Genomic DNA, 27,609 nt, shown 5'->3' on the forward strand with positions numbered 1-27,609 from the left:
TGCGGAAATCAGGAATTTGCTGTCCGAGTTGCCCTGTTCCTCCAGAAGTTTTGCTATAACTGAATATCGACTCTCGGCGAGATACTAACACTTGAAGGGCACTAAGCATACCAGAAAAAGTTAGGGCTTGTCCATTCAAGTGAAATGCCATGATAATCTTAATTACTGCCAAACAACCTCTCTGCCACTGAAAGTTTACTATTAAAAGTGTGAAGTCTCATTCCTTCAGATTTTAATTGTTGGAAATTTAAAAAAATATATAAAATATAAAATAAAACTATATTTTTTAAACATTTTCTTTGTCTCTTTTATCTCGCTCTCTCTTAATCCAGTATTTCTTTTCCTCTCTTTATTTTGCTTTTTGTACATGATTTTATCCAAATTAAATATTCTAACTTACACTTTCTGTTTTAGACGCTGCATGGTTCAGTAAGGTATGTTCAATCTGATTGGTTAAGGAGACACACACTTGCTCGCCCTGTTCACACAGTTCCCAGATCCCCTGTATAGGGCGCTGTACTGTTTTGACTCTCCAATTAACATAAGTCGCAGTGCAAACGCCCAATGAAAGTTTGTGGGCAAGTGTAAGTGTAATGAATAGCGAGCACTGTTCATTTGCGCCATTAAGTCACACAGGTTAAATAACTAGATTAATAAGTTCTACAGTTTCACATGTCTATTCCCAGATCATGTTTACAACTATAACTTACAGTCTTTGCTCCCTGGCTTCCCATTATCTACTCGCCTTTTTGAGGGAATACAAGGAAATACACGTGGTATAATTTTGGCTTGCCAACTAACTGATGAATGTTTACATATGTAGTAAGCAGACATTATAAAAGCTTTTCCCTTGACAAAAACAACTTTCACTAAAGCCTTTCTCTGATTCATCCCCAGTGAAAGATTCCAAACCCTCAGAGATCAAAGTGTCACAGCAACTGGAGCAGAACTAGAATATGCTAAAGTTAATGCCTCACAAATGTGCTGCATAAAACAGTGACTGTACAACTCACTAACAGATCAGCAATTCATACATTTTTTTTTAAAACTGCATGCCATTAGTAAAATACGAGACTAAATGGTTTCAAATGTTAGTGACAACACTTTCAGTAACATCTTTTTATCTCTCAACACAAAAGTATGTTTGTGACTTCCTCACTTAACTCAGGCATGCTTATGAAAATGGTTTGTGTAAATTACATTCATTCTGCACAACTGTGATAATCATGGAGGCCAGAGCCTCAACAAGACCAGACCTCCATGGTAATTGTGTCAAACTGTCTTTAACACAATGAGAAACTTGGGAGAGAGCCGTGCACTTTCTACTATCAGCAGCACCAATTACTGGAGCCGAGAACAAACAAAACTTGACCATAATGGATTAGTGGACTTTCAACCAAACAAATTGGGGCAAAATTCATTGGGCCTGAAAACGGGCACGGGAATCACAATGCGCGATTAACCTCTACCCATCGAGTCCGATGCAGGCAGCATGCCAACTTCATGCTGCCTGCAAATTTGCAGGATTGCTTCGTGCAGCCAGTGCTTACTGCATTATTGAGTGGTTGCATGCCTCAGCAGGGGGCCCACGTTTGTGCGAGGCTAGCACCTCAGAGCTAGCCTGCACTCCTTAAAGCAAGCTGTACCTCTTAAAGGGGAGCTGCATTCTGGCTGGAGCAGGTGCTGGAACTGTTTGTGGAAGAGAGCCTGAGCTGGAAAGAAAGTGGAGAGAGTGCGATCCAAACTTTGCTGACGCTGCACTGGAGGCCTTGGTGAAGGAGGTGGAGAGTGGTCCTCTATCCACAGGGGGCCAGGAGGTCCTCCACACAAACTCTGCGAAGGCGGTCAATGCCAGGACTCAAGCTCAGAAGACCTGGATGTAGTGTTGCAAGAAGTTGAATGACCTCACGAGTGGTCAAGGTCAGTGGATACATCTTCAAATGCCATATCCCATCAACTGCACCTCTAGTCTCACATTGCTTAATGCACCGTGCCACCATAACTCTACCACCTACCAACAATTTCTATCAATCATGATTCATACCTCTCATTCATAGCTTCACCTCACCCTTAGATCCTTAATACTGCTGCAAGCTTCACACCCACATCTTACAGCTTGCAAACAGTGACAACTAAGACAGGCACATCACCTAAGCACATCACTCAACACTCACTGACACACTTACCTCTCTCTTGCAAGACAAATTGGCACATAACCGGAGGCAGCAGGAGCTAACCAGTGGGGGACAGGCATGCCTGCATGTCCTTACCCCGATAGAGGAGACGGTGGTTGCCATCATGAGAGTTGTGGGGCTGAAACCATCGAAGATGATATCTTCGTACCTAATCCTCGTTCTCACGTACTGCAGATGGTGTAACCATGCACCTCGTGCTTTCCCCCCTTTGCTGAACGTAACCTTACCGACGTGCCTTTCCCCTTTTCAGATACCAAAGAACTGCAACCTGGCCAGGCAGTGGTGAAAGAACAGGAAGATAGTGATGAAGAAGAAATACCATCACTCTATTTCACATTTGCAGCCACCAGCTCAGATGCTGACAGCACATAATTTTAGAGGATAGTTTGGAGGTGGGGTCTGCACGTGGTGAGACACCAGGCATGTATGGTCTGCTGCCAGGGCAGGGGACAATGGTAGCGGAGGTGCTAGCAAGCCAGAGGGCGAGGTCACCCACGAGTTCTGCTGCAGAGGATTCAGATGAGCACTTTGATGAAGTGGGTTACTAAAGAAGGCTGATGGGTACACACAATGAAATGCTTGGTGCATTGGAAGGCCTGCCAGAAAGCCTGTGTGCAATGTGAAGGAACATGGAGGAGTCTGGCACCAACTTGGCACAGGGATTTTGGAGCCCATCCTTTTCAGCATGAAAGTGTGGCCAACTCCATTAGCACACTCAATTACGATGCAGCATCTGATGGCCAATGCCTCAGCTTCCATTGTAGCACAAGCAGAAGCCACCCAACGTCAGTGTACTTCAGTGGAAGCTCAGACTGCTGCCATCATGGCTGTAGATATCAGTGTTCAGCGTCGGCGGCAGTCGGGAGCAGCGTGAGGAGGTGCGTGGAGAGGCGTACTTGTGCAGCTCCAGGGAGAAGGCAAAAAAGTAGAAAGAAACAGAAAGGTGATGTCATAGGCAAGGGGGTAAGTGATTGGCTGGTGATTGGTGAGTAGTTTTTCTTTTTTCTCTTCTATAACAGTGAGTAAACTTTAGCATTGTTGTTGCTTATCTAAGGGTTAAGTCATGGCAGGACAGCTCGGTCATGTGTTATGCTCCTCCTGTACCATGTGGGAACTCAGGGACGCCTCCAGTGTCCCTGACGACTACGTGTGCAGGAAGTGTATCCGCCTCCAGCTCCTGACAGACCGCGTTGCGGAGTTGGAGCGGAGGGTGGATTCATTCTGGAGCATCCACGATGCTGAGAATGACGTGAATAGCACGTTTAGTGAGTTGGTCATACCGCAGGTGAAGGGTCCACAGCCAGCTAGGGAATGGAAGACCAGCAGGAAGAGCAGTGCAAGGAAGGTAGTGCAGGGGTCCTCTGTGGTCATCCCTCTGCAAAACAGATACACTGTTTTGAGTACTGTTGAGGGGGATGACTCATCAGGGGAGGGCAGCAGCAGCCAAGTTCATGGCACCGTGGCTGGCTCTGCTGCACAGGAGGGCAGGAAAAAGAGTGGGAGAGCGATAGTGATAGGGGATTCGATTGTAAGGGGAATAGATAGGCGTTTCTGCGGCCGCAACCGAGACTCCAGGATGGTATGTTGCCTCCCTGGTGCAAGGGTCAAGGATGTCTCGGAGCGGGTGCAGGACATTCTGAAAAGGGAGGGTGAACAGCCAGTTGTCGTGGTGCACATTGGTACCAATGATATAGGTAAAAAAAAGGGATGAGGTCCTACGAGATGAATTTAAGGAGCTAGGAGCTAAATTAAAACGTAGGACCTCAAAAGTAGTAATCTCAGGATTGCTACCAGTGCCACGTGCTAGTCAGAGTAGGAATCGCAGGATAGCTCAGATGAATACGTGGCTTGAGCAGTGGTGCAGCAGGGAGGGATTCAAATTCCTGGGGCATTGGAACGGGTTCTGGGGGAGGTGGGACCAGTACAAACTGGACGGTGTGTACCTAGGCAGGGCCGGAACCAATGTCCTAGGGGGAGTGTTTGCTAGTGCTGTTGGGGAGGAGTTAAACTAATGTGGCATGGGGATGTGAACCAATGCAGGGAGACAGAGGGAAACAAAAAGGAGACAAAAGCAAAAGACAGAAAGGAGATGAGTAAAAGTGGAGGGCAGAGAAACCCAAGGCAAAAAACAAAAAGGGTCACAATGTAAAGGGGCTGCAGGAGAGGTCAAAACTAAAAATCATGGATTAAAAACTAGTATTAAAACACTCTACCTAAACGGACGCAGCATTCGAAATAAAGTAAATGAGTTGACAGCACAAATCATTACAAATGGGTATGATTTGGTGGCCATTACAGAAACGTGGCTGCAGGGTGGCCAAGACTGGGAATTAAACATATAGGGGTATCTGACGATTCGGAAAGATAGACAAGAAGGGAAAGGAGGTGGGGTAGCTCTGTTAATAAAGGATGATATCAGGGCAGTTGTGAGAGACGATATTGGCTCTAATGAACAAAATGTTGAATCATTGTGGGTAGAGATTAGAGATAGTAAGGGGAAAATGTCACTGGTGGGCGTAGTTTATAGGCCCCCAAATAATAACTTCACGGTGGGGCGGGCAATAATCAAGGAAATAATGGAGGCATGTGAAAAAGGAACGGCAGTACTCATGGGGGATTTTAACCTACATATCGATTGGTCAAATCAAATCGCACGGGGTAGCCTGGAGGAGGAATTCATAGAATGCATACGGGATTGTTTCTTCGAACAGTATGTTACAGAACCTACAAGGGAGCAAGCTATCTTAGATCTGGTCCTGTGTAATGAGACAGGAATAATAAACGATCTCCTCGTAAAAGATCCTCTCGGAATGAGTGATCACAATATGGTTGAATTTGTAATACAGATTGAGGGTGAGGAAGTAGTGTCTCAAATGAGCATACTATGCTTAAACAAAGGGGACCACAGTGGGATGAGGGCAGAGTTGGCTAAAGTAGACTGGAAACACAGACTAAACGGTGGTACAATTGAGGAACAGTGGAGGACTTTTAAGGAGCTCTTTCATAGTGCTCAACAAAAATATATTCCAGTGAAAAAGAAGGGCGATAAGAGAAGGGATAACCAGCCGTGGATAACCAGGGAAATTAAGGAGAGTATCAAATTAAAAACCAATGCGTATAAGGTGGCCAAGGTTAGTGGGAAACTAGAAGATTGGGAAAAATTTAAACGACAACAAAGAATGACTAAGAAAGCAATAAAGAAAGGAAAGATCGATTACGAAGGTAAACTTGCGCAAAACATAAAAACGGATAGCAAAAGCTTTTACAGATATATAAAACGGAAAAGAGTGACTAAAGTAAATATTGGTCCCTTAGAAGATGAGAAGGGGGATTTAATAATGGGAAATGTGGAAATGGCTGAGACCTTAAACAATTATTTTGCTTCGGTCTTCACAGTGGAAGACACAGAAACCATGCCAGAAATTGCTAGTCACAGGAATATGGGAATGGAGGACCTGGAGACAATCACTATCACTAGGGGGGGTAGTGCTGGACAGGCTAATGGGACTCAAGGTAGACAAGTCCCCTGGTCCTGATGAAATGCATCCCAGGGTATTAAAAGAGATGGCGGAAGTTACGGCAGATGCATTCGTTATAATCTACCAAAATTCTCTGGACTCTGGGGAAGTACCAGTGGATTGGAAAGCAGCTAATGTAACGCCTCTGTTTAAAAAAGGGGGCAGACAAAAGGCAGGTAACTATAGGCCAGTTAGTTTAACATCTGTAGTGGGGAAAATGCTTGAAACTATTAAGGAAGAAATAGCGGGACATCCCGATAGGAATAGTGCAATCAAGCAGACGCAGCATGGATTCATGAAGGGGAAATCATGTTTAACTAATTTACTGGAATTCTTTGAGGATATAACGGGCATGGTGGACCGATGGATGTGGTGTATTTAGATTTTCAAAAGGCATTCGATAAGGTGCCACACAAAAGGTTACTGCAGAAGATAAAGGTACGCAGGGTCAGTGGAAATGTATTAGCATGGATAGAGAATTGGCTGGCTAACAGAAAGCAGAGAGTCGGGATAAATGGGTCCTTTTCGGGTTGGAAATCGGTGGTTAGTGGTGTGCCACAGGGATCGGTGCTGGGACCACAACTGTTTACAATATACATAGATGACCTGGAAGAGGGGACAGAGTGTAGTGTAACAAAATTTGCAGATGACACAAAGATTAGTGGGAAAGCGGGTTGTGTAGAGGATACAGAGAGGCTGCAAAGAGATTTAGATAGGTTAAGCGAATGGGTTAAGGTTTGGCAGATGGAATACAATGTCGGAAAGTGTGAGGTCATCCACCTTGGGGAAAAAAAACAAAAAAAGGGAATACTATTTGAATGGGGAGAAATTACAACATGCTGCGGTGCAGAGGGACCTGGGGGTCCTTGTGCATGAATCCCAAAAAGTTAGTTTGCAGGTGCAGCAGGTAATCAGGAAGGCGAATGGAATGTTGGCCTTCATTGCGAGATGGATGGAGTACAAAAGCAGGGAGGTCCTTCTGCAACTGTATAGGGTATTGGTGAGGCCGCACCTGGAGTACTGCGTACAGTTTTGGTCGCCTTACTTAAGGAAGGATATACTGGCTTTGGAGGGGGTACAGAGACGATTCACTTGGTTGATTCCGGAGATGAGGGGGTTACCTTATGATGATAGATTGAGTAGACTGGGTCTTCACTCGTTGGAGTTCAGAAGGATGAGGGGTGATCTTATAGAAACATTTAAAATCATGAAAGGGATAGACAAGATAGAGGCAGAGAGGTTGTTTCCACTGGTCGGGGAGACTAGAACTTGGGGGCACAGCCTCAAAATACGGGGGAGCCAATTTAAAACCGAGTTGAGAATGAATGTCTTCTCCCAGAGGGTTGTGAATCTGTGGAATTCTCTGCTCAAGGAAGCAGTTGAGGCTATCTCATTGAATGTATTCAAGTCACAGATAGATAGATTTTTAACTAATAAGGGAATTAAGGGTTACGGGGAGTGGGCGGGTAAGTGGAGCTGAGTCCACGGCCAGATCAGCCATGATCTTGTTGAATGGCAGAGCAGGCTCGAGGGGCTAGATGGCATACTCCTGTTCCTAATTCTTATGTTCTTAAAAGGACTTGCACGATGTCACAACAGTCCAGCAATCTGTCCTCAAACAGATTTCAAGGATTGCTGATGCGCTGCCCCGGGGGAGTGGCAGTGGCCCCGTGGAACAGGAACCTGCTGTTCTCGCTCAGGATGACAGCATTTGTCCTCCCACCCCGCCAGTGCCCTTGTTGTTGCCTATCAGCCAGCCAGCCGAGACTGTTGCTGCTCATGCCGAGATAGTGCTGTCCGAAGCAGGGCCTTCGAGGGTCAGAGCTGCTAGAGGTCGTCCTCAAAGGTGATCTGCAATCTTCCCGACTGAAAGTCATCAGAATTCCACCAGCCATGCTGCAGCCACTAGGGTAGTATTGCGTAGGAGCACTAGGACAGGTAAAGGCACACAGAAGAGAGGCAATAAGGAAATGCAAAAGGGAGATTAGTTAACATTTGTATGCAATATGCCATGCTTTGATTTGTAAATTTGGTTTTGAATGTTTATTTTGTGTTGGCATTTATTTTTGCATTGTGACCAAGTGGACATTGTGATGGTCAGTAACAGAGGGAAGGTAAAGTGTGGAAGTGATAGTGAATGGGGAATTAGGGTTGCGTTTATTGGTATTGGATGAGTCATTCACAAACGCTCAGCCAGAAAGGGGCTTTCTAGGTTGCCTCCTTCCCCTCCTCATCATACTCCTCAGCTGGTTGCTGTATAGCTGGTGGCAAGGGCTGTGTCCTTATGATGGTGAGGTTGTGCAACATGGAGCAGACCACCACGAAACTTGCCACACGCTCTGCCGAGTACTGCAGGGCTCCTCCAGTGTGGTCCAGGCTGCAGAAAGCGCTGTATTAGCATGCTGATAATGTGCTCTCTCACATTTCGTGTGCCAGCATGGCTTTCGTTATATGCATGCTGTCCATGTGTGCGTGGGTCGCGCATCGGAGTCATGAGCCATGTGGTCAAAGGACAGTCCTTGCACAGTGGACTGCCGCAGAATGAAGGCATCATGACACCTGCCAGGATACCAGTCATTGTCCTGCATGATGCACTGCGTATGGCCACACACCAGCTGAACAGTGAGGCAGTGGAGTCCTTTTCGGTTGCGGTACATCTCAGACTTGATATGTGGCCCCCCCGCAAAGCGATGTGCATGCAGTCAATGGCACTCTGCACCATGGGGTGGTCTGCAATCTTCACAAAGCCACGTGCTCACTCCACCTGCTGCTCTCTGGCAAAAGAGAATGAAATGTCGTCAGCTCTCTTGGAATGGAAATCCTTAGAAACCTCCCGAATGTAACAGTGAATGGTAAACTGGGAGATGTTGCAAATATCTCCAGCTCCAGCCCAGATGGAGCCCGACGCATAAACATTCATGGCCACAATCAGCAGCACTACCACTGGCAATGCAGTCCTTGCCCTGCTCTGAGGTTGCAGTTGTGGGTGCAGCAGATGGCAGATTTCAGTGAGGACGTCCTTTAAATAGTGCAGGTATGGGGGGTTCTTCCTGTTGCTGAACACGTGTTCAGCTACGTATGGTTAAGAGAAGGCATTAGCTGGAGCGTTGAGCTTCGAAATTACAGTGCTGCATCTAATCAGTGATTGACATCATGATCTGCCTACTCTGCATACTTCTGACGGATGTTCCTTCTGCAGGTCGACGCCCTCACCAATATGGCGTCCAGTGCGGCCCGCACCAGAAGTATGCCCGCACTGCGAACGCCATTTTGGAACCTAAACAGCACTCCTGGCACCCAAACAACGGGTGCTACAGGGCCAAATTTTGCAGCCGATATCTTTTAAGATTTCTGTCCCCATTTGGCCTCCTTATGGCCATGACAGCAACATTTTCTCAAGTTCTGTCAATATCTCACTTTTGCCAGATGCCTGGAGATACACAATAGGGCCAGAATCGACTCTCACTTTAATTATCCTTTTGTGAAAGGTGCTGGACTCTACTTACAACTTTGCACTTCCAAAGACACTGTGGAAGATCAGAACTCTTGATGTGTGTGGGGAAGCTGAAATTGTAAAATTGTGTCATACCAGTCTGTGGCAGTGTTCTTCCTGACAGAATAAGTCATCAATTGCTATTCTCTTTTTCACTTATAGAATATCTCAAATGATGGCGGTTTCAGTAGGAATTCAATTAAAATCAATAAAATGATTTTAAAAAGGAAAAAACATATACTTTCATTCTGCATGTTGTAACTCTATAGCTTCCATCATACTGTATAGCCTATGAGCACAAAAAAAGTATGGAAGCTAGGGAAACCTAGGAAATATAACACAAATCCCTGCCTATGTCAAATACCCAATCCACACCAAAGCACATAACATAAAAATGCACTTGAGTCTTAGTACTTGCTCACATTTGATTGTCAGTTATGGCTAAGTGCTGCTCCTCAGCTTGATGCACAGACAAATATACACAGCTGGGTTGTTGCAGCACACTGCACCTCTCACATATAAGGAAGCTGTCATGCAGATGTCAAATACATCAAGCTACTCGCAAATTCCACAAAAAAAATGTAAAGTCAAGCTATACCAGATGGGCGACAGAGTAAATAAGTAACAGTTCACAGCTTCAGAGACCAACATATATTTTGTTATCCTGGGAATAAATATGGCAAAGAATAAGAGCACTAAGTTTAAATGACAGCTCCGTAAATATTCTAAGCTGTATCTGCAGCCAGCAATAGCACTTAAAATTAACTTATTACTGGTAACTTTTTATTTTGTCTTTGAAGTATAATATTTTATTTTTCAGTTAATTTCATCAACTAGTTGATGTCCTGTGTTGTTCATGCACAACAAAATATTTTAACGATTACTCAATGTCACTTTTTTTTAAAAAGTCTGTAGCTCACTGAAAAGTGGCAGGCAACATATCAAAGATGGGCACCAGGACTGGATGGAGTAAATGGAGGCTATCTTCGAGGTAACAAACATAGGGTGAGAGAAAAAAAATGCTGAGGCTTAAACTGGGAAGTTGCAAGGATATGGGCCTAGAAATTAGAGATGGTGCCACCACAGGCCGGAGTTAACGGCCACCAAAAATAATGGCGCTGGGCAGGACTGGGATATTAGCACTGGTTGCTAATTAACAGTAGCCCAGCACTAAACTTACTGTGCAAGGCCGTTTTCGTGGCGATAATCCCGCCAGGAGGCCCAATGTAGCATGGCCATAGTGTTGTTGTTGCAAGAATAGCCTTCTCTTAAAGCAAAGTTATCATTTTAGAGAGAAGTGCAGCCCCTTAAAGTGGAACTGCCATCTAAAATGAAAAAATTAAAAATAATTTTAAAATAGGCAGCTTTTAGCTCTTGCAGCTTAATAAATTAACATTAAAAAGAATTCTCAAATAGGACTCTGCAGCTCTTAAAGCTGAATTGGCATTGCACCTAAAAAAATGAAAAAAGTGTTTCAGCATCAACACAAATGGCTCAGCAAGCCAGGGAAGGGGCACTCAGGGTCTTGCACGCAGTACTCCAGCTTTGTGCAGGGGCCAACACTGCAAGAGCGACCCTCTACCCACAGGGGACAGGAGGCCCTCCAAAAAGAAGAATGTGGGACCAGATCACCAAGGCCATCACTGCCAGCAGTGTCGCTCCAAAGCCCAAAGAAGCTTCATGACCTCAGACCAGTAGTCCAGGTCAGTGAATGCATCTTCCAAAGCTGTCTTCGACTAAATGCACCACGAGCCTCACACACTGCTCCATCTTGTGGCCAAGAGGATGCTGTGATAGACCCCAAATCACTTTCCTACCAACAATCTGCATAAATGACAAGGTATATCTACCATTCCTAGCTTCACCTCACCCCCTTGGAGTAGACAGTGCTGGCCATTCTTGGCAGGAGCATAGCTAAGCCCTTGGCCAGCAGCGGGGCTGAAAGGATACAAGCTGCTGGTATCTTCACATGTTAACCTCCTTCTCGCATTTACCTCTTGCTTCCCCGCCTGTGACTCACCACAGCTCCATCCTTGTGCCTTCCGCATTTCACAAACAAGAAAAGGGGAGGAGGGAAGAGGGAGAAGAAAAAACAGCGTTCACGTGATTTGAAACTCTCAGCCACCAACTCCTCGAGATCGTTCTGCAAGGCTATCTGCAGTGTTCCCCACTGAAAGTCAGCAGTCTTCCATCAACCATGCTGCAGCCACTAGGATAGCACAGCATGACATCAATAGGATAGGCAAAGGCAGACGCAGGGCAGTCACTAAGGGAGCGCATATGGGTGAGGAGTTGATTTCTTGATATCATATTGGATGGATAGATGTATAAAGTTGGATTGGAAAGTTTGCTTTGTGGTGACTTTTATTTCAGCATTGTGTCCAAGAGGAGGCTGTGATGGTCAGTAACAAAGAGAATGTAAGGTGTGGGACAGGAGTTAAAAGGGGAATTGGAATTGTGTTCACTGATACTGCAGGCGAATTATTCCATCCCAGGTATCCCGGCCAGAAAGGGGCTGTCTGGATTGCATCCTTCTTTCTGCTTCCTCCTCCCATGATTCCTCCTCTTTTGCTTCCTCCTAATCCCTCTGCGAGCACATGCTGTAAATCTGAAAATAAAAGCATAAACTGCTGTAAATACTCAGGTCAGGCAGCATCTCGACCTGAGACATGAACTGATTCTCTCTCCACGGATGCTGCCTGACCTGCTGTGTATTTTCAGCATTTTCTGCCTTCTCAGAGCCTTCCTTTACCATCCAAGGCCTTGCAAGCATTCAGCAGCACACCCTGCACACTTGAAAAACTTTTAACATGTACTGAATCAAGCCACTACTTCAATAAAATATAAAAAATCCAGTCCAAAAGCTGAAATGCAAACTTACCTTAAAGATATGTGTGTCCCTTTAAGAAGTGCTGACAGTGTCTCTGTCAGTCTGCTGCATGCTCGTTTTTTTTTTAAAAGAGAGCTTAGGACCCAGTACTAAACTCAGCGCAAAGGTCCAAGTTCGTTGACGTTAAGTCAGCATGTGATGTCAAGCTCTTCATATTTGCATCTCCAGGGCAAGTGCTGCTCTCGGCAGCACTGAGGCCCTCATCAAAATGGCAGCTGCTGAATCCCGTGCGAGAGGTGGGCGTTAGAGAGGCAGCCTCCATTTTTTTCAGGATTGTACCGCAAATGGGTGTCGATAAATAGCCCAATTTCTGGATCATGGGGCGGGGGGGAAGGTTTGGTGAGAATGGAATTTGGAATGTAAATGATCTTCCTGTTGCTATCACGGTAGATTCAGAGCAGCAGCCTCAACCAATATAGACACATCTGGGAGGTATTGCAACACATGTGGCTGATAGGGAGCAGGAAGGCATGGGGGCTGGGAGGGAGGGAAGGAAGACAGCTGAGGCCAGGAGGCTCTGACTTACAGGCTCACAACAATCAAACAACTGAAAGAATAATCCTGGTAGTAATAAAAATATTAGATCACAAATTCCTTACGAATGAGGAAAGCCATTCGGCCCATCGTAATTCATTCATACCCTACAGTCCCCCCCCCCTTTGAGGCATCTAATCTTGGGGTTTTGCCTTCACTACTCTATCCAGGAGTACAATCCAAATGTTAATCACTTTATCTGAAGAACTTTCTGAAATCAGTCCTAAATTCACTTATTAGTTTGAACATGTCCCATTGTCCAAATCTCTCAATTTAATTTGAAGTAACATTCCAGATTTACTTTTCCCCATTTCTTTAATTATCTGATATACTTCTGTAATATCACTTTCCAGATAACTCTTTTCCAGACTATAAAGCCTAAACTCTCCTGTCTATCCTTATAACTTAACCCGACACTAGGGATCAACCACATGGCTCTTTTCTGCACTACTTTTGTGACTCAGTGAACAGAATTGGACACATACTCAAAATGCAGTCTTGCCAGATCAATATACTGTTTGACCATAACCTCCTCTGCCTTGTACTCTACTAATGTTACTAAAGGATATAAAAGTCAGTAGCAAATTTCTTAAGCTTTGACGGTATACCTGGAGGCAGTGTATAATGTGCTTTGTTGGAAATCTTTCATATCTGTAAAAATTATAAGGTAACTTTGAATTTTAAACACATTCATTAAGGCAGAGTACATAAATGGCACTGTAGCTCACCATTTTACAATGTCATGTATCTCCCCTTAAGCACGACTAATTGAAACACTATTATAACATACAATGGAAACAAAGGAATGTTGTAAAGGGAAAATCTGATTAGCAAAGTGAAGAAACATTAATGTGTAATAAAAGACTCAGGGCTAGAAATTCTCCTCCTCACTGCCACTCCGTAGTGCCACAAAGTGGCCATAAAATGGCAGCAGACACATTTTCACCAGCTGGTGGCAGTTCCCGCAGCGGCTGTCATATTCCTCTTCCCATTTGCGCTGCCAGCCTGCAAAAAAAATGGCGGCTTGGTGACGTCAATCAGCGTGCAGTGCCAACTGAATGTCACCAACACCACCTTCGACCCGAGCGCTGAATTTAGCGCTGGGTCCTAAGCACGCCAGGTTAACCTGGCATGCAAGCAGGCTGACAGTAACGATGTCTGCAGCTCTTAAAGGGACACATACATCATTCAGGTAAGTTTGAATTTAAGAGTTTGGACTGCTTTTTTTATTTTATTGAAGTAGTGGCTTGCTGTACTGGATGTGAAACATTTTTTTAAAGTGTGTAGGGAGTGCTGCTGGATGCTTGCAAGAGCTCAGATGGTAAAGAAAGGCCTTTGAGAACATGCTGCCAATACTCAGCAGGTCACGCAACATCCGTGGAGAGAAAAAAAAGAGTTCACATCTCCGGTCGACATGCTGCCTGACCAACTGAGTACTTCCAGCATTTATGCTGTCATTTCACATTTACCACATCCGCTTGCAGAGGGAAGAGGAAGAAGCAGAAGAGGAGGAAGCCGAAAAGGAGTAATTAGATGGTGCACCCTGACAGCCCCTTTGTGGCCAGGAATCCGGGATGGAATCATCTGCCTGCAGTCTCACTGGCTGGGCAGGCTGCCTCCTCTCGTTGACCCACTGGCTGGGCAGACTACTGCTTTTTGTTGACCCACTGGCTGGGCAGGCTACATTTCTTGGGTGTGTGAAATGAGGAAGGCACAAGGGTGGAGTTTTGCTGACGGGAGGGCAGGAAAGCGAGAGATGCATGCCAGAAGTAGGATAATGAACAAGGATAACCACATCTTGTATCCTTTCAGCTCCGCTGCTGGCCAAGGGCTCAACCATGCCCTGCCAAGAATGGCCTGCACCATTTCTCCAAGGTGGTGAGGTGAGGCTAGGAATGGGAGATGTGCCTTTTTGGTCGGTGAGTGACTGGGGGTTGTGCATTGAGCACTGTGTAAGGCTAGTGGTGCCATTGGTAGATGGCTTTTGAAGATGCATTCACTGACCTTGACCAATGGTCTCAGGTCATGAAGCTTCTTTGGGCACTGAAGCCAGATGGTGGGGGCGACACTGCCGCAGGGATGCCGTAGTGATGCATTCCAACATTGTTCTTTTTGGAGGGTCTCCTGGCCCCTGTGGGTAGAGGACTGCTCTTGCAGTGTTGACCCTCTGCACAAAGCTGGAGTGCTACTTGTGAGACCCTTGGTGCCTCTTCCCTGGCTTGCTGAGCCATTTGTATTAGTGCTGAGGCAGCTTACCCATTTGTTGAGGTTAGGAAGGTATGAATATTCACATTTGGAACTTTTTAAATATTGAATATTTCTTAACAGGCAGAAAGGGCTGAAAAATGTATTGATTCACTGCATTTCATTTTGCATTGCTTCAGTGTGCATGGCCCCTTTAATTCTCAGACCTTTTCATTGTGCACAATTCCTTGCGAGCTCCACAGCTTCACTCACAGAGGCTGTGGGAAGCTGCAACGCTGGACCTGGACAGGAATTTCGTCATAGATCCCTCCAGCAACGCGTTGCACGGAAGTTGAGCGCTGCGCCACCTAACTCCATGCCCCTCAGCCCAATTTCACTCGGTTAGAGTTGCAGCCATTAACTGTACCGGAACACGAATTTTCCCCCTCTATTTCTAAATACAAGTCAACAACAATACTGTGCAAGCTTTTGAAGTGACATTATGGCTCAATCTGACTTTTTTTGTAACAACATTTTCTTTGTCATAAATGCCGACATAACATCAGTAACCACACTTCGAAAGTAATTAATTTGCTATGAAGTGCTTCGACACATCCAGAGGACACAAAAGGTGCTATATAAATACAAGTTCCTTCCTTTGTGATAAATTCAAGATTGTCACAAACTGTAGAATCAGGAGACAGAGGCTCCGGCTTAGGGGAGGGAAGATGAGAGGACAGTTTAGATTTAACTACTTCAAGCAGAGGGTGATAAATGTGCAGAACAGACTACTCAGGGAGTTAATTGGGGGCAGTTAATGTGGGAAAGTGTAAGGAAGCACTGGATAGAAATTTCAGGGAAAGTGTGATTGAGCGTTTTTACAACCAGCTACATTGACTGCAGAGTATTTCTGATCCTGTATATTCCTATGTTACTATGCATTCTAGGATATGCCATACAAGAAAATAAAAATGAATTAAGAATCTAAGTGTTCCATATTACACCATTAAGCTAATTAGATGGCCCGTCCCCAGTGCACTTTGAAATGAGTAATAGGATATGGGTTGCCACCTGCAATTCCAGTTCTTGATTGGTCATCTAGAGATCACTTCAAGTGGACGCTGACCACTTCCTCACAGGAAAATCTAGAAAATTGAAGTCACATGGATACATTCTCATGTATAACCCAACAGCTGGTTACAGAGCAGCAAAATAATATTAACATCCTTGAATTTATATAAAACCTTTCATGTAGAAAAATCTCTCAAGGCTTGTTATAGAGGAGCAAGGAAAAAAGAATGGAGATCAAGCTAAAGGAAGCGATTTGAGGAGGGATGATAAAAGGCTTGGTCAAAAATCTTGGGTTTTAAGGAGTCAAAAGAGGATAGAGAGGTAGAGAGGTGCAGGAGTTTAGCGAGCAAATTATAGAACTGGGGCCCTTGGCAGCTGAAGGCATGACCACCAATAGTGATGCAAAGGTAGGGAGGATGCACAAGAGGCCAAAGTCAGAGGAAGAGAGAATTATGGAGAGGACTGTATTACTGGAGGAGGTTACAGAAATGGGGGGTGGGGGGTGGGGGGTGGGGGGTGGAAGGAAAACGAGGCAATGGATACATTTAAAAATAAGAAAGCAAATTTGAAATTTGAAGTGCTTGGGGAATGGGAGCAAGTGTAGATTCAGCAAGGAGAAGGGTGATGGGAAAGCAAGATTTGGTGTGGGATAGGATACCAGCAGGAGAGTTTTAGATGAGCTGAAGACTACAGAGAGTGGGGAATGGGACGCCACGCATCACAACAAGGAATAGACAAGAGTTTGGAGGCAACAAAGGCATGAATCAGTGGCAGATGGGCTGAGGTTGAAGTGGAGAGAGGTGTTGTCAGAGGTGGAATTAAGCAGTCTTTGTGATGTAGAGAATATGGGATTGGAGCTGCAGCTCGAAGTCGAGTAAGGCTGTGAACAGTCTAGTTCAACCTGAGACAGTGGCTGGTGAGGGGAATTGAATTTGTGGTGAGATGCAGAGTTTATGGCTGAGGCCGAAGACAATGGCTTCAGTTTTCCCAATGTTGGAGGAAATTGTGCCTCATCCAAGGCTGTGGAGAGGTCAAGAAAGATTGCAGAGAGGTAGAGCTGGGTGCCATCGGTATACATGTGCAAGCTGCCCCCATATCTATGGATGATGATGCCAAGGAGCAGCATGTGAATATGAGAGTAGGCGGGAGTCTTTGGAGGAGATTAGCTCAGAGGGCATGGAGGAGACGAGAACAAAAGTACAAAGAGTTTGGTTTTCAGGGCTAGGCTGGGTGGGATCTGGAAGTTAGCTTGGTTGACAAAGAGAATGGAGGAAAGGGGAAAAACAGGAAAGGCAGAGGAAAGATGGAGTCATTTTTTATCCACCTCTTGGCCAAAAAATATAAGAGGTACAGGAAGTTGAAAAGAGAATTAACAGGATGAAAAAGAAAACAGAGTGAAATGTTCACTGTAATAAATATTATTGCAAACTGTGTGTTTTGGACCAACATATTTTGGAATAAAACTACTGATTCTTCAAAAAGGTATATTGATAAACTGTCCAGAAGGTCAAATCAAACCAATCTGGCCTGTATTGGAGAGCTGTAGTGTGGCACTCGATAACAGAAGGACCATCAGGAGTGATTTGACAGTTTATCCACTATTCCTGGTAATTCCAAGCTTTTTAATCAACAGATTAGGTTCCGTGTTCACTGTTTCCATTAGAGAAACAAGGCACTGAGTGCAGATGGACCTGACTGTAGATATTGAGAGATCAAGTTACACATCAAGATATTTGCCCGGAAGTTAGCGAGTTGATTGAAATACCACTCAATAATAAACTTCCCTTTTAGGATTTGCTTGAATTTATAATCAGGTTTATGCCACTAAGATGAACACAATCTGTGTAATTTCAAATATGGTAAAGCTTATTAATGAACACTTCAGCTTGATGAGATTTGCAGCCATTGAACACTTCTAACATCTTTGCAGATAGGTCTTCTTTGGATTACGTTCTCTGTATATTTTAACATTGCTTCTGCTGTGAGCCAGGGTGGCCCACGATGTTCCAGGGCCCGCGCTCACTCTTTTATCCTCCCGACCAGTGGTGATGTCCTCTTGCAGGTCGGGGTCATCAAAACCCAAGTGGCCGTTTGGAGCGTGGGCAGGAACATCGGCAGGGCCCAGGTACAGCGGAGGAGCGGAAAGGTCGGGGCAGATGAGCGGCGAGAGATCAAGGCAGAAACGATGCGGCGGATGATCGGGACGGAGGAGCGGTGAGGAATCGTGGCTAAGATTCGGTGAGTGATAGTGGCGGAGGTGCAGCGGTGTGGTGAGAGATCGTGGCAGAGGTGCAGCGAATGTTTTGTGGTGGAGGAGCGGCGAGAGATTGTGGCGGAGGAGCGGTGAGAGATCATGGCGGAGGTGCGGCAAATGGGGGTATGGGGCCCAGAAGAGCCGAGTGCCCAGGGGCAGCACGGGCCAGCCCACACTGCGGTATGTGTGCGCACTAGGTCCATGTAGCAGAGCAGGTCTCCAGTTGTCCCGGTTAATCCTTGCCACTGGATAAAGCCCCGTGTGGTGGCTGATGTGCAATGGTCACCATCCGTTTAAAAAAAAGCCACACACAGGCATCTTCCACCCCTGGTGTTCAGGACTGGAATATCAGGTCTTTCATTGAAACATTTGCGAACTCATCCCTTTTGGTGTGGAAGCAAGTCATTCTCGATCGAGGGACCGCCTATGATGCTGTGGGCCACCATAAATGTTGATGTGTTAAGTACCATCTGTCAAGAAAGTACACATATATTGAGAGGATTTTCAACACTGAAAATGAACTGCGATGGTAAAAGTCTTCCATCAATGCTCACACTAAGTACTGCAATCATTTTCTGTTTTACATCTAACTATAATATAGCAGTCTTTGGAGTTATTTTTTTTGTAACAACTTACCTACAGTTACCATTCTGACACAACAACAACTTGTATTTATATAGCGCTTTTAACATAGTAAAACATCCCAAAGACACCTACTTTATCAGTTACAATTGCTACAGAATAGTATTCCTAGCTTGTTCCCATTAGTATCTTCAATATAATGGAAAAGTTTTTATTTGCTTTATACCATCGGTTTTAAATAATATTCATTCACCTCATCAAATGACTTAACTACCAGTCAACGAATAAACAAAAACGCTTTTGGATCAAGGCACATAAAAGAAAAGAAAGACTTGCATTTATATAGCCTTCACAACCTCATTACATCCCAAAGCGCTTTACAGCCAGTTAAGTACTTTTGAAATGAAGTCACTGCTGTAATGTCAGAACAAACAGTAGAGTTCTCCAACTCCACAAAGGACCAAATTGCACATTTTGTCTATCATATATGAAATACAAATTACAACTAATGTCCTGTCATTATATGCCAATGGCATATTTAATAAATTGGACTTTATATTTACAAAGCATGTTGAAGATGTAGCGAGGCAAAACATTGTTACTAGACTAACTTTACCTCATCATAGAATCATACAAATTATAGCAGTGCCATCTCTTCAACTGGAGCTATCTAATCTAATTACATTTCCTTAAATTTTCCCAATCTATCTTTTCTCTTTACAGGTGCTGACTGGACTGCTGCGAATTTTGAGCATTTTCTGTTTTTGTTTCCCGGTTATATAATTTTATAGTCTCTGCCTCAATAGTCTCTAATGGTAAAACACATCCTAATGACCCTCTCTGTGAAAACTCCTTCTTTCATTCTTTTAGTGGTAATCTTAAATGGTTATCAATTCACCAGTGGAAATATTATTTTGCTATTTACCCTCTCAAACGCTTTCATAATCCTGAAACCTCGACTAAATCCCCATAATCTTCACAGTTCCAATGAAAAAAGACCTGATATTTTGAGCTTCCCTTCATAACAATAAATGTTCATTCACTGAATCACAGAATATTACATCACAGCAATAGGCCATTTGCCCATCATTTCTGGACCAGTATTTTTCTCCACATAAGCCCTCAGGTCTAAACTTTTTCTCCTGCTTGCTCCCTCTTTAAAAGAATTTATAGGGCTACAATTTTGATGACTTTGCGACCGGGTTTTCACCGCGATTTGACCCTCCGCGGCGAAAACCCAGTCGGCGGGATCTTCGGGGTACCTTTTTGTGGTGGCGCTTCCACGTACCGCCGGGGAGAGGAGCAACACCGTAAATTGTGGTTGTGATCGATTTTTGGCTCTCTCGGGACCCGTATTCTGCGCCCAGAATATCGACAGGGTCAAACCTGCGGTGCAGCCCTGCCAGCAGCGGTAAGTATGAAGACCTGCAAAAAAGGTAAGTTAAAGTTTTTATTTTTTAATTCTTTTTCAGCAATTTAGTAGGTAAGGGTTTTGTGAATGTTTTTTGGGTTTTTTTTGTTGTTTTTCCCCTCCTCCCAAGGCGCCTCTCGCAGCGCAATCGGCCCCAGCCTAAAGTTGCTAAAATTCGCGCTTTGCGCTGCGAATCCTCATGCAATGTCGATTTTTACCGTGCAGAATTAAAGGCTGAAAAGTTGGCCTAAAAACGGTAGCACAGCGAAAATGGTAATTTTGGCATAAAACTGTTGTTTAACCAAAATTCTAGCCCATAGACTGCTTCAACAGTGGGTTGTTGCAAAGAATTCCAAATTCTAACCCCTTTCTCAATAAAGATTTTTTTTCCAGCCTCCCCTTTAATTCTTTTTGTGATTATCTAAAATTTGGTGCCGTTCTGGTTATCTCTAACCAACCAGTGAATACAACCTCTCACCATGTTCCCTTCCATAACCCTTCATAACTTTAAAGATCCTTCTCAGGTCACCACTTAACATTCTCAACTCCGGCAAACAACTTCTGAAGTCTCTCTTCATTACTGTAGCTCCCTCAACCCTGGAAGTATCCTAGTAAATCTAGATTGCAACTTTTCCAGTGTTTTAATTTTGTTCCTATTAAGGAGTGTTAAAACTGCACATAATACGCCAAATATAGCCTAAGGTCTTGTGTAAATTCAACATTACCTCTTTGCTTTTGTTTTCTGGATACAAAACCAAGGATTCCATTTGCCATTTTATGGCATTTTTACTTGTGCTGTCACCTGTAATAACCTGTGTAACCACACCAAGGTCTTGCTGCCTCGAACGCCATTTAAAATCTTACCTACCATTGAGATTATTTTATTTCTGTACATTTATGTCCAAAATATATGACATTACATTTTTTACATTGAACTGTGCCTGCCCCATTCTTCTGGCCTATTTATGACCGCAAGTAGTTTTTCAAAGTCCTTGCCACAACTTGCTATGTCCCCCAAAAGGTGGTGTCAGCAATTTTTTTATAACATTCCTTCAGTTGTAAGGTACATGAAAGTGGCTCCAACACAGACCCCTGCAGAATACCACTTACCATATCTTTCCAGTCTGTGGAACTTGTTATCCCTACATTTTGCTTTCTGCACTCTAACTGTATCTCTCTTCATATGGCAAAATTCCCTTAACTGGATGTCTCAAAATTCCCTTAATTCTATGTACCTTGGGCTAGAAATTGAATTGATTTGCGCCGCCCGTTAGCACTCACGAGGGGTGTACCGGAGCGGTAAAGGGTTAGCGCCTGGGCGCAGCCATATTAGCACCGCTCGCAAACTTGATTGTTTTTACAGATGACGCTTAGCGCCAACCACTCTAGCGCCACTCAAAAGGTGACGTCAATGAGTGTGCAACGCCCCAGTAGCGCCATGGAAGCAAACTTCACCGGACTTACCGCCGGACGCTAATCACACCACAGAAAGCCAGCGTTCTGATCTCTGACGCAGCTCCCGGGGTGCAATTCCACAACATGTGCGTTATCTTCAATGGTTTTTAAACCTTCACTCAAACTTGAATAGCGCTCGAAGTTAGCGCCCAATATCGCCCTAAGAGAAGTGTGCACCACTGCATTTAGCACTTCACTTCCCTCATAGGGCGCTAAAAATGAATATCGCAATCGCCAGCGCTAAACTTATCACCCAGTCGATGTGAACGCCTCAAAATCGGTTTTAATCAATTTTTCCCACCCTCATCTTTGCCGTAAGCCTTATCAAATGTGGTACCTTATCAAATGTTTGTTAAAATCTATATAAATCACAACCACTGTATTCCCTTCTCTATTCTCTCTGTAATTTCTTCATTCTACCAGGATGGTCAAGCACTACCTGCATGAAATTCATGTTGAGTGGACCTAATTAACTCATGATTCTCCAACTGAATTGTAATTTCCTTTCCACAATAATTTTGGAAAATTATATTCAAAAGCCTTCAGTATTTTCCCTTACATCCCTCAATATTTTAATGTTCCAGCAACCTTAAGTTTGAGCATCTTCTTTCGTAATATATATTTTTGAATAATTACATCCACTAACTATGTTAACCCATCTCTGGGTTTCTGCAATCCCAATTTGCATGTCCTTTGTGAAAAATAAAGCGAAGTATTTGTATGTATTTCTGCCATTCCCTCACTCATCACCATAAACTTGCTTCCTTTATCCCTCAGTGACCAATGTTCTTAATACTAATGTTCCTATAGAAAATATTTTATTTTGATTCCGGTTTACCATTGTTGCAGTATAACAGTGAGTTATGTAGCAAGCCATTCTCCAAACAATAGTGGTCTCTCCCTGTGTTTTGAAAATAATAATAATTTTTAAACTAGAATTGGATACATACTGGAAGGGGGAACATTTGCAGGGCTAGGTGAAAAGAATAGGGGAGTGGGACTAATTGGATAGCTCTTTCAAAGAGCCGGCACAGGCATGATGGTCTGAATGGCCTCCTTCTGTGCTATATTATTTGATGATTATATACCATGCTTCCTGTTCCCTTTGTTTCAACTCTCTTCTATTCAGGGTTATTAGAAATACACCAAGGAAATACTGTGGATAGGTGGACTAGATGGAACAAATATCTTCGCCTGCCTGAAACTGTTACTATGTAACTGTTACAATGCATTGCTGTGAATAGTAGATTTGAAAATTGGATGACTGGATTCCACTATTAACTACGCATCCTAATTAATTTGCAGTTTTTCCTATTTTGACACATTATTCTCTAGAGTAATGATGGCATAACACTTCCTTCTGGTACACTATCTTTCATCAAATTGAATCTGTCTTTTTGGATTTCAAATTACCAAGAGATGGTGCCAATAAAGTTACCTTTCTTTTGATAAGGAAGTATATTAGCCAGTTTCAAAGATATTTTCTTTACTGTCCTGCCATCAATTATTTCCTGTATTGGTTGCCTGCAACATGTACTGCAGTGCTCAAATAGACTGTTATGGTGTGTACATGAAAAGTAAAATCCAGAAGATTCACAGAAGTAGTACTCAGCAAACATGTCCCTAGGAATGAGTCCACATCCTACCTTTCCATGGCAAGGCACGTTGCTACAGCAACCTGATGTGCCTCCAGGCCATTTTGCCTTCACAATGTTTGAACTTTAGCACAAAACTAAACAACATTTTTTTTAAATTACGGCTTGTGCTGCAGTAGGTTAAAGCTGCAACATGAAGCTTCCCCAGGAGGTCAATAGCACAGAGTTTTGCAAGCAAGTTGTGTTTGAGTATTTAGTATAGCCAGAAATGGTCCAATGTGAAGTCAATATACGTATCACCAATAAACACTGCATTGTGCGTGCGTTATGAAAAGCAGAGAGAGAATTCCTACAATGTGTTTAATGGGCCTTAAACTGATAGCTCACACCTGAACAAATCTGTCCATATAGCACAGCCTCAGGCCTGCACAGATCCTCAAAGCCTGACAATTTTTGAGTTACAATCTGCAGAGACATCCAGCCCAAGGAAGTAAGTGCAGTCAGGTCATGCTGGTCATCTTTATAACCTTCAATCAAATAACAGATAAACAGTAACCTAAGAAAACAACACTTTATATTATTTCCTACATTGCTGCTAAATAGGTTCAGTGTTCCAAGTCAAATCGCCTTTGCCCCTTCCCATTTATCACAAGCTTCAGTTTCTGGTTCCCACACACAAACCGGTCATGCATATGCGAATCATGTTTAATTATCGTAAGTGGGATAAAAGTTAATTTACATTAAAAACACAATTTAGTTTTGTATGAAAAATGTTTCTACTTCCAACATCCTGATTCTGAGACATACCTCTTTATGTTAAAGATCTACTAATTGTTGTTTTAACCTAAGGGAACATCATTCATTTACCTTGCTGCAGGTTAATGAAACAGTACCGACATCTTCTTGCCCAGTTCAGCGTTAGATTTGTCACACATGATTTAACACTTTAAGTAATGATAATAGGAAGTTAAGATGATAGATAATTTTTACGAGACCTCTTTTTGCTGGTAGTATGCCCCTGAGCCTCACCCCAACAGACTCTATCAATAAAGCCATGGCATAATTCTGAGTATCTTGACAGCGTAATCTATTTTCAAGTTCCCTTCACATTTGTGCATCCTCTTACAGCAGGTGCACTCCTTTTGCTAACAGAAGCCTTGTGCCTTCTGTAAACGTTGGAAGCAGGTGTATATCCTATACTAGGAAAATGACTAACCTCAAAACACCAAGCCAATTTCTCATTTGAAAGAAATTAGAAAAACACGGGAATATGTTAAATCCCCATTTGAGCAATGGACAGGGAAATTTTATTATTTTTTATAATTATTCATACAGCAACTGAAATTACAATTTTGAAGATAATTCATTATTATTGAAACAATGGGAATAGAGGAGGAAAGATCCAGCCATTGCAACATTAAGCAATACCCAACAAATTTTTAACATGTGTCATGCATACTATAAACATACAGACGGTTTTGGTGTTTGAAAAACATCTCTGAACCATGTGTATGTGTATGCCTGCACTTATTTATAATTTGCATTTGGTTCTCGTGTTTATATCATGGATATATAGTATTATGGATAATTTAACGGAGCTTAACTGTATCATTATTATACAGCAACTGTATTTTGAAAAACAACCAGAAATATAAAGAAACTCATTACATTATCATTGTATTTTCATAAACTAAATGCTTACCAATCTGTGTTTAATACCACTTAAATAAATAACTGTGTTTGCTAGTATCAGGTTAAAGAACATGACAAAAGGACTGCAGACAATTACTGTTAACCGTGCAAAGTAATTTACAAACATCAAAGTCAAAGTCAGTCACTAACAAGAAAATATTTCAAGAGAATGTTTGAAAAGAGGGCGAGACGTTAATGCTGTTAAACCATACAAATAGATTTAAAGCATATAAATAGGTTTAAATATCATGAACCGCTTTCTGCCACCAGTCACTGATAGTAATTTAAATATCCCAAGACTGGATTGTAACTCCAAGTGAAAAATACTAATCCATGGCAAAATGCTCAGTACAAATTGCATTAAGTAACATTTGGAAACAAGCTCCCTATAGCACATGACAGTCCCAAAGGCAGTGTCAAGGACAGAACTATGGGTTTTAAGAGCAAATGTCTGTGTCCATTTTGCCAGCTAAAGTGAGGATCAATGAGGAGCCCAAGCATTAAATTTTAACCACTGTACAGTAGCCGTCATGTTTGTATGAAAGCTCAGTGTGGCCTCTTCAAGCACTATTGTAAAATAAATCTCTATCGACAATATATTTGTCTAACATTTGAACCAAATTTAAAATTATTCTTTTCATCTGAATGATGAGTACAAAAAACAGTAACATGGATCAGAAGAACAGTGATACACAATTAAGCTGCATTATCTCAAAGCATGTGGTTATAGTAGAATTAAATTATTTAACCTTTCCAAATTAGTTGCGCATCACTATAAATGATGAGCATAGCACATTTGGTATCAATTAAGTAAAAACAAATGGAAAGATTATAGGTAAATAAATAAAACAAAGACAGGATGAGTCAACCTTTAAAGTACTAATTGTAGTATTTGTTGTGCTAACTGGGGAGTTCCTGTTTCTTCGTCAGGGAGAGGAATTACTTATTTGTATATTGACTGTTCCTTTTTTCAGTAAATGCAGGCATTAATCTTCATCTACAAGTTGGAGAGACATTTTAAAGCAAAAGAAAATGGGTGTTACATTTCAAGTTAAACTTTACCTTTCAAAGTATTGTCAATGATGAAAGATTAACATGGTACTGTCTTTGAATGCGAACTACAGTCCATGCAGATTGAAGCGGTGGAATCATAGCACAGATATAAAAGAAAGTTAATATATTCCTTTTAAAACAATGATGCAGAAAATAGCATTGTAGATATAGGGTGCAGGGTTCTGACCTCCTTAATTTATTTCACAGAATGTACACTCTGTCACGTACTCAAAACAATGGGAAAATTTTAGGTGTTGGTTACTACCACTGTTGGTGTTAAATCCAGCTAATTATTACACCAAATCAGTATAGTTAACAGGGCATAACTGTGAGAAGGGCATGTTCTGGGCACTTAATAGCAGCTTGGATGGAGATGCATATATTACACTATGCCCTCACTAATAAAACAAAATCCCTGACGTCCAGGAGTCAATCAGCTCAGGAAGTGTGGAAAGCAGGACGCCAGGCCCTGTCCTGCACCATGATGTTCCAGTGCCCTCTAGTGACTCACTTAAACCCCTTTTTACTGGAGACCCTGAGTTTATAAATGAACCTTATACCAACTAGTGTATCTGTTTCCTGGGCCTTATACATATTTCTCTGATAAATAAATCTGGATCAGTAATTATTAAGACACTAAAACAGTGAATTAAGTTTTACTTCACTTTAGGGTTTTGTATAGTTATCAAAGTAGCACCGAGGAGAAAACCTTTAGAACAGCACAAAACAGAACTTTAGCACCCTAAAATTCTATGTAACAAAGCAACGACAACAAAAATGCATGCAATTATATAGCAGCTTTAACTTTGTAAATGTCCCAAGGTGCTTAATAAAAGCCAGAAAAACAATGAGCTAAAATTAGAGGCTAGCTAGCATGGTCAGACAGATTTTGAGGAGGCATTTCAAAACGGGGAGAGAGGTAGCAAAGCAAAGAGGTTTAGGGAGAAAGTTGCAAAGTAGAGGGCCAAGACAACTGAAGATGCATCAGTGGGGAGCAGGGAAATACCTGCGGCCAGTGTCAAAAGAGCAGAAGCCATGTACTGGCATGTGACATTTCATTTCCCTTATCTGCCAACTTTTGGGCTTCTCTATATAAAATTGTATTTCAAAAATATTTTCTGTAACACAAACCGAGGCAAAAGGACAACATATTTTCATTCAATATCTGGAACCTGGTTTGAATCCAGTCCAGGTTGTTGGAATGAAAGTATACTTACTCTCTCTGACAGCTGCAAGTGCCTTACATGGATGGCTTTCAGCAGTTGTCCTCCTGAATTTGACTCCACAGCGGAAAACTGCCCAGAATTTGACATTAACTGTGCAGTCCCACTCACAGATCACACTGGAGCAGTAATGGGTGCTCATATAGGACTGGGCTTAAACTTTTTTTGGGGGGGGACAAGTGATGAGGGAGTTTTAACCCACATTGCATCTGATACGGAATTGCTTCAGCTGAACTAGTTATGCAAAGTAAAAAAGTGCAGTTTCCCACTTTGATATTTCTCTTACCTTAATAGGTAAGTTCACACGCAAATCCACTGCAAGGTTTCCACATAATTGCCAGTACCTTTGCTATAATTTGTGTCCCTTAATGTGAAAGGCTTGAACAATTCTTGCCAACAATTTCTTTCTTCATTGGAAGATATTGTGCAACATAAGTATGACTTAAATCATTAAAAGGA

General features: G+C 42.9%; 1 protein-coding gene across 5 annotated transcripts in view; it reads right to left on the reverse strand.

Annotated features, from left to right (window-relative positions):
* The window catches only part of fto (FTO alpha-ketoglutarate dependent dioxygenase), a 494,305-nt gene that overhangs the window by 403,946 nt on the left and 62,750 nt on the right, over positions 1-27,609 (reverse strand). Inside the window, exon 2 of one of the 5 annotated variants that reach the window (XM_070897993.1) lies at positions 15,886-15,959. The exons of the other annotated variants lie outside the window; for them this stretch is intronic. Coding sequence (XP_070754094.1) covers positions 15,886-15,912 — 27 coding nt within the window. The 5' untranslated portion in view covers positions 15,913-15,959. The remainder of the gene's footprint in view (positions 1-15,885; positions 15,960-27,609) is intronic. 5 annotated transcript variants of the gene reach the window in all.

This window comes from Pristiophorus japonicus, chromosome 13 (genome assembly GCF_044704955.1).
Source record: "Pristiophorus japonicus isolate sPriJap1 chromosome 13, sPriJap1.hap1, whole genome shotgun sequence".
Taxonomy (NCBI): Eukaryota; Metazoa; Chordata; class Chondrichthyes; family Pristiophoridae; genus Pristiophorus; species Pristiophorus japonicus.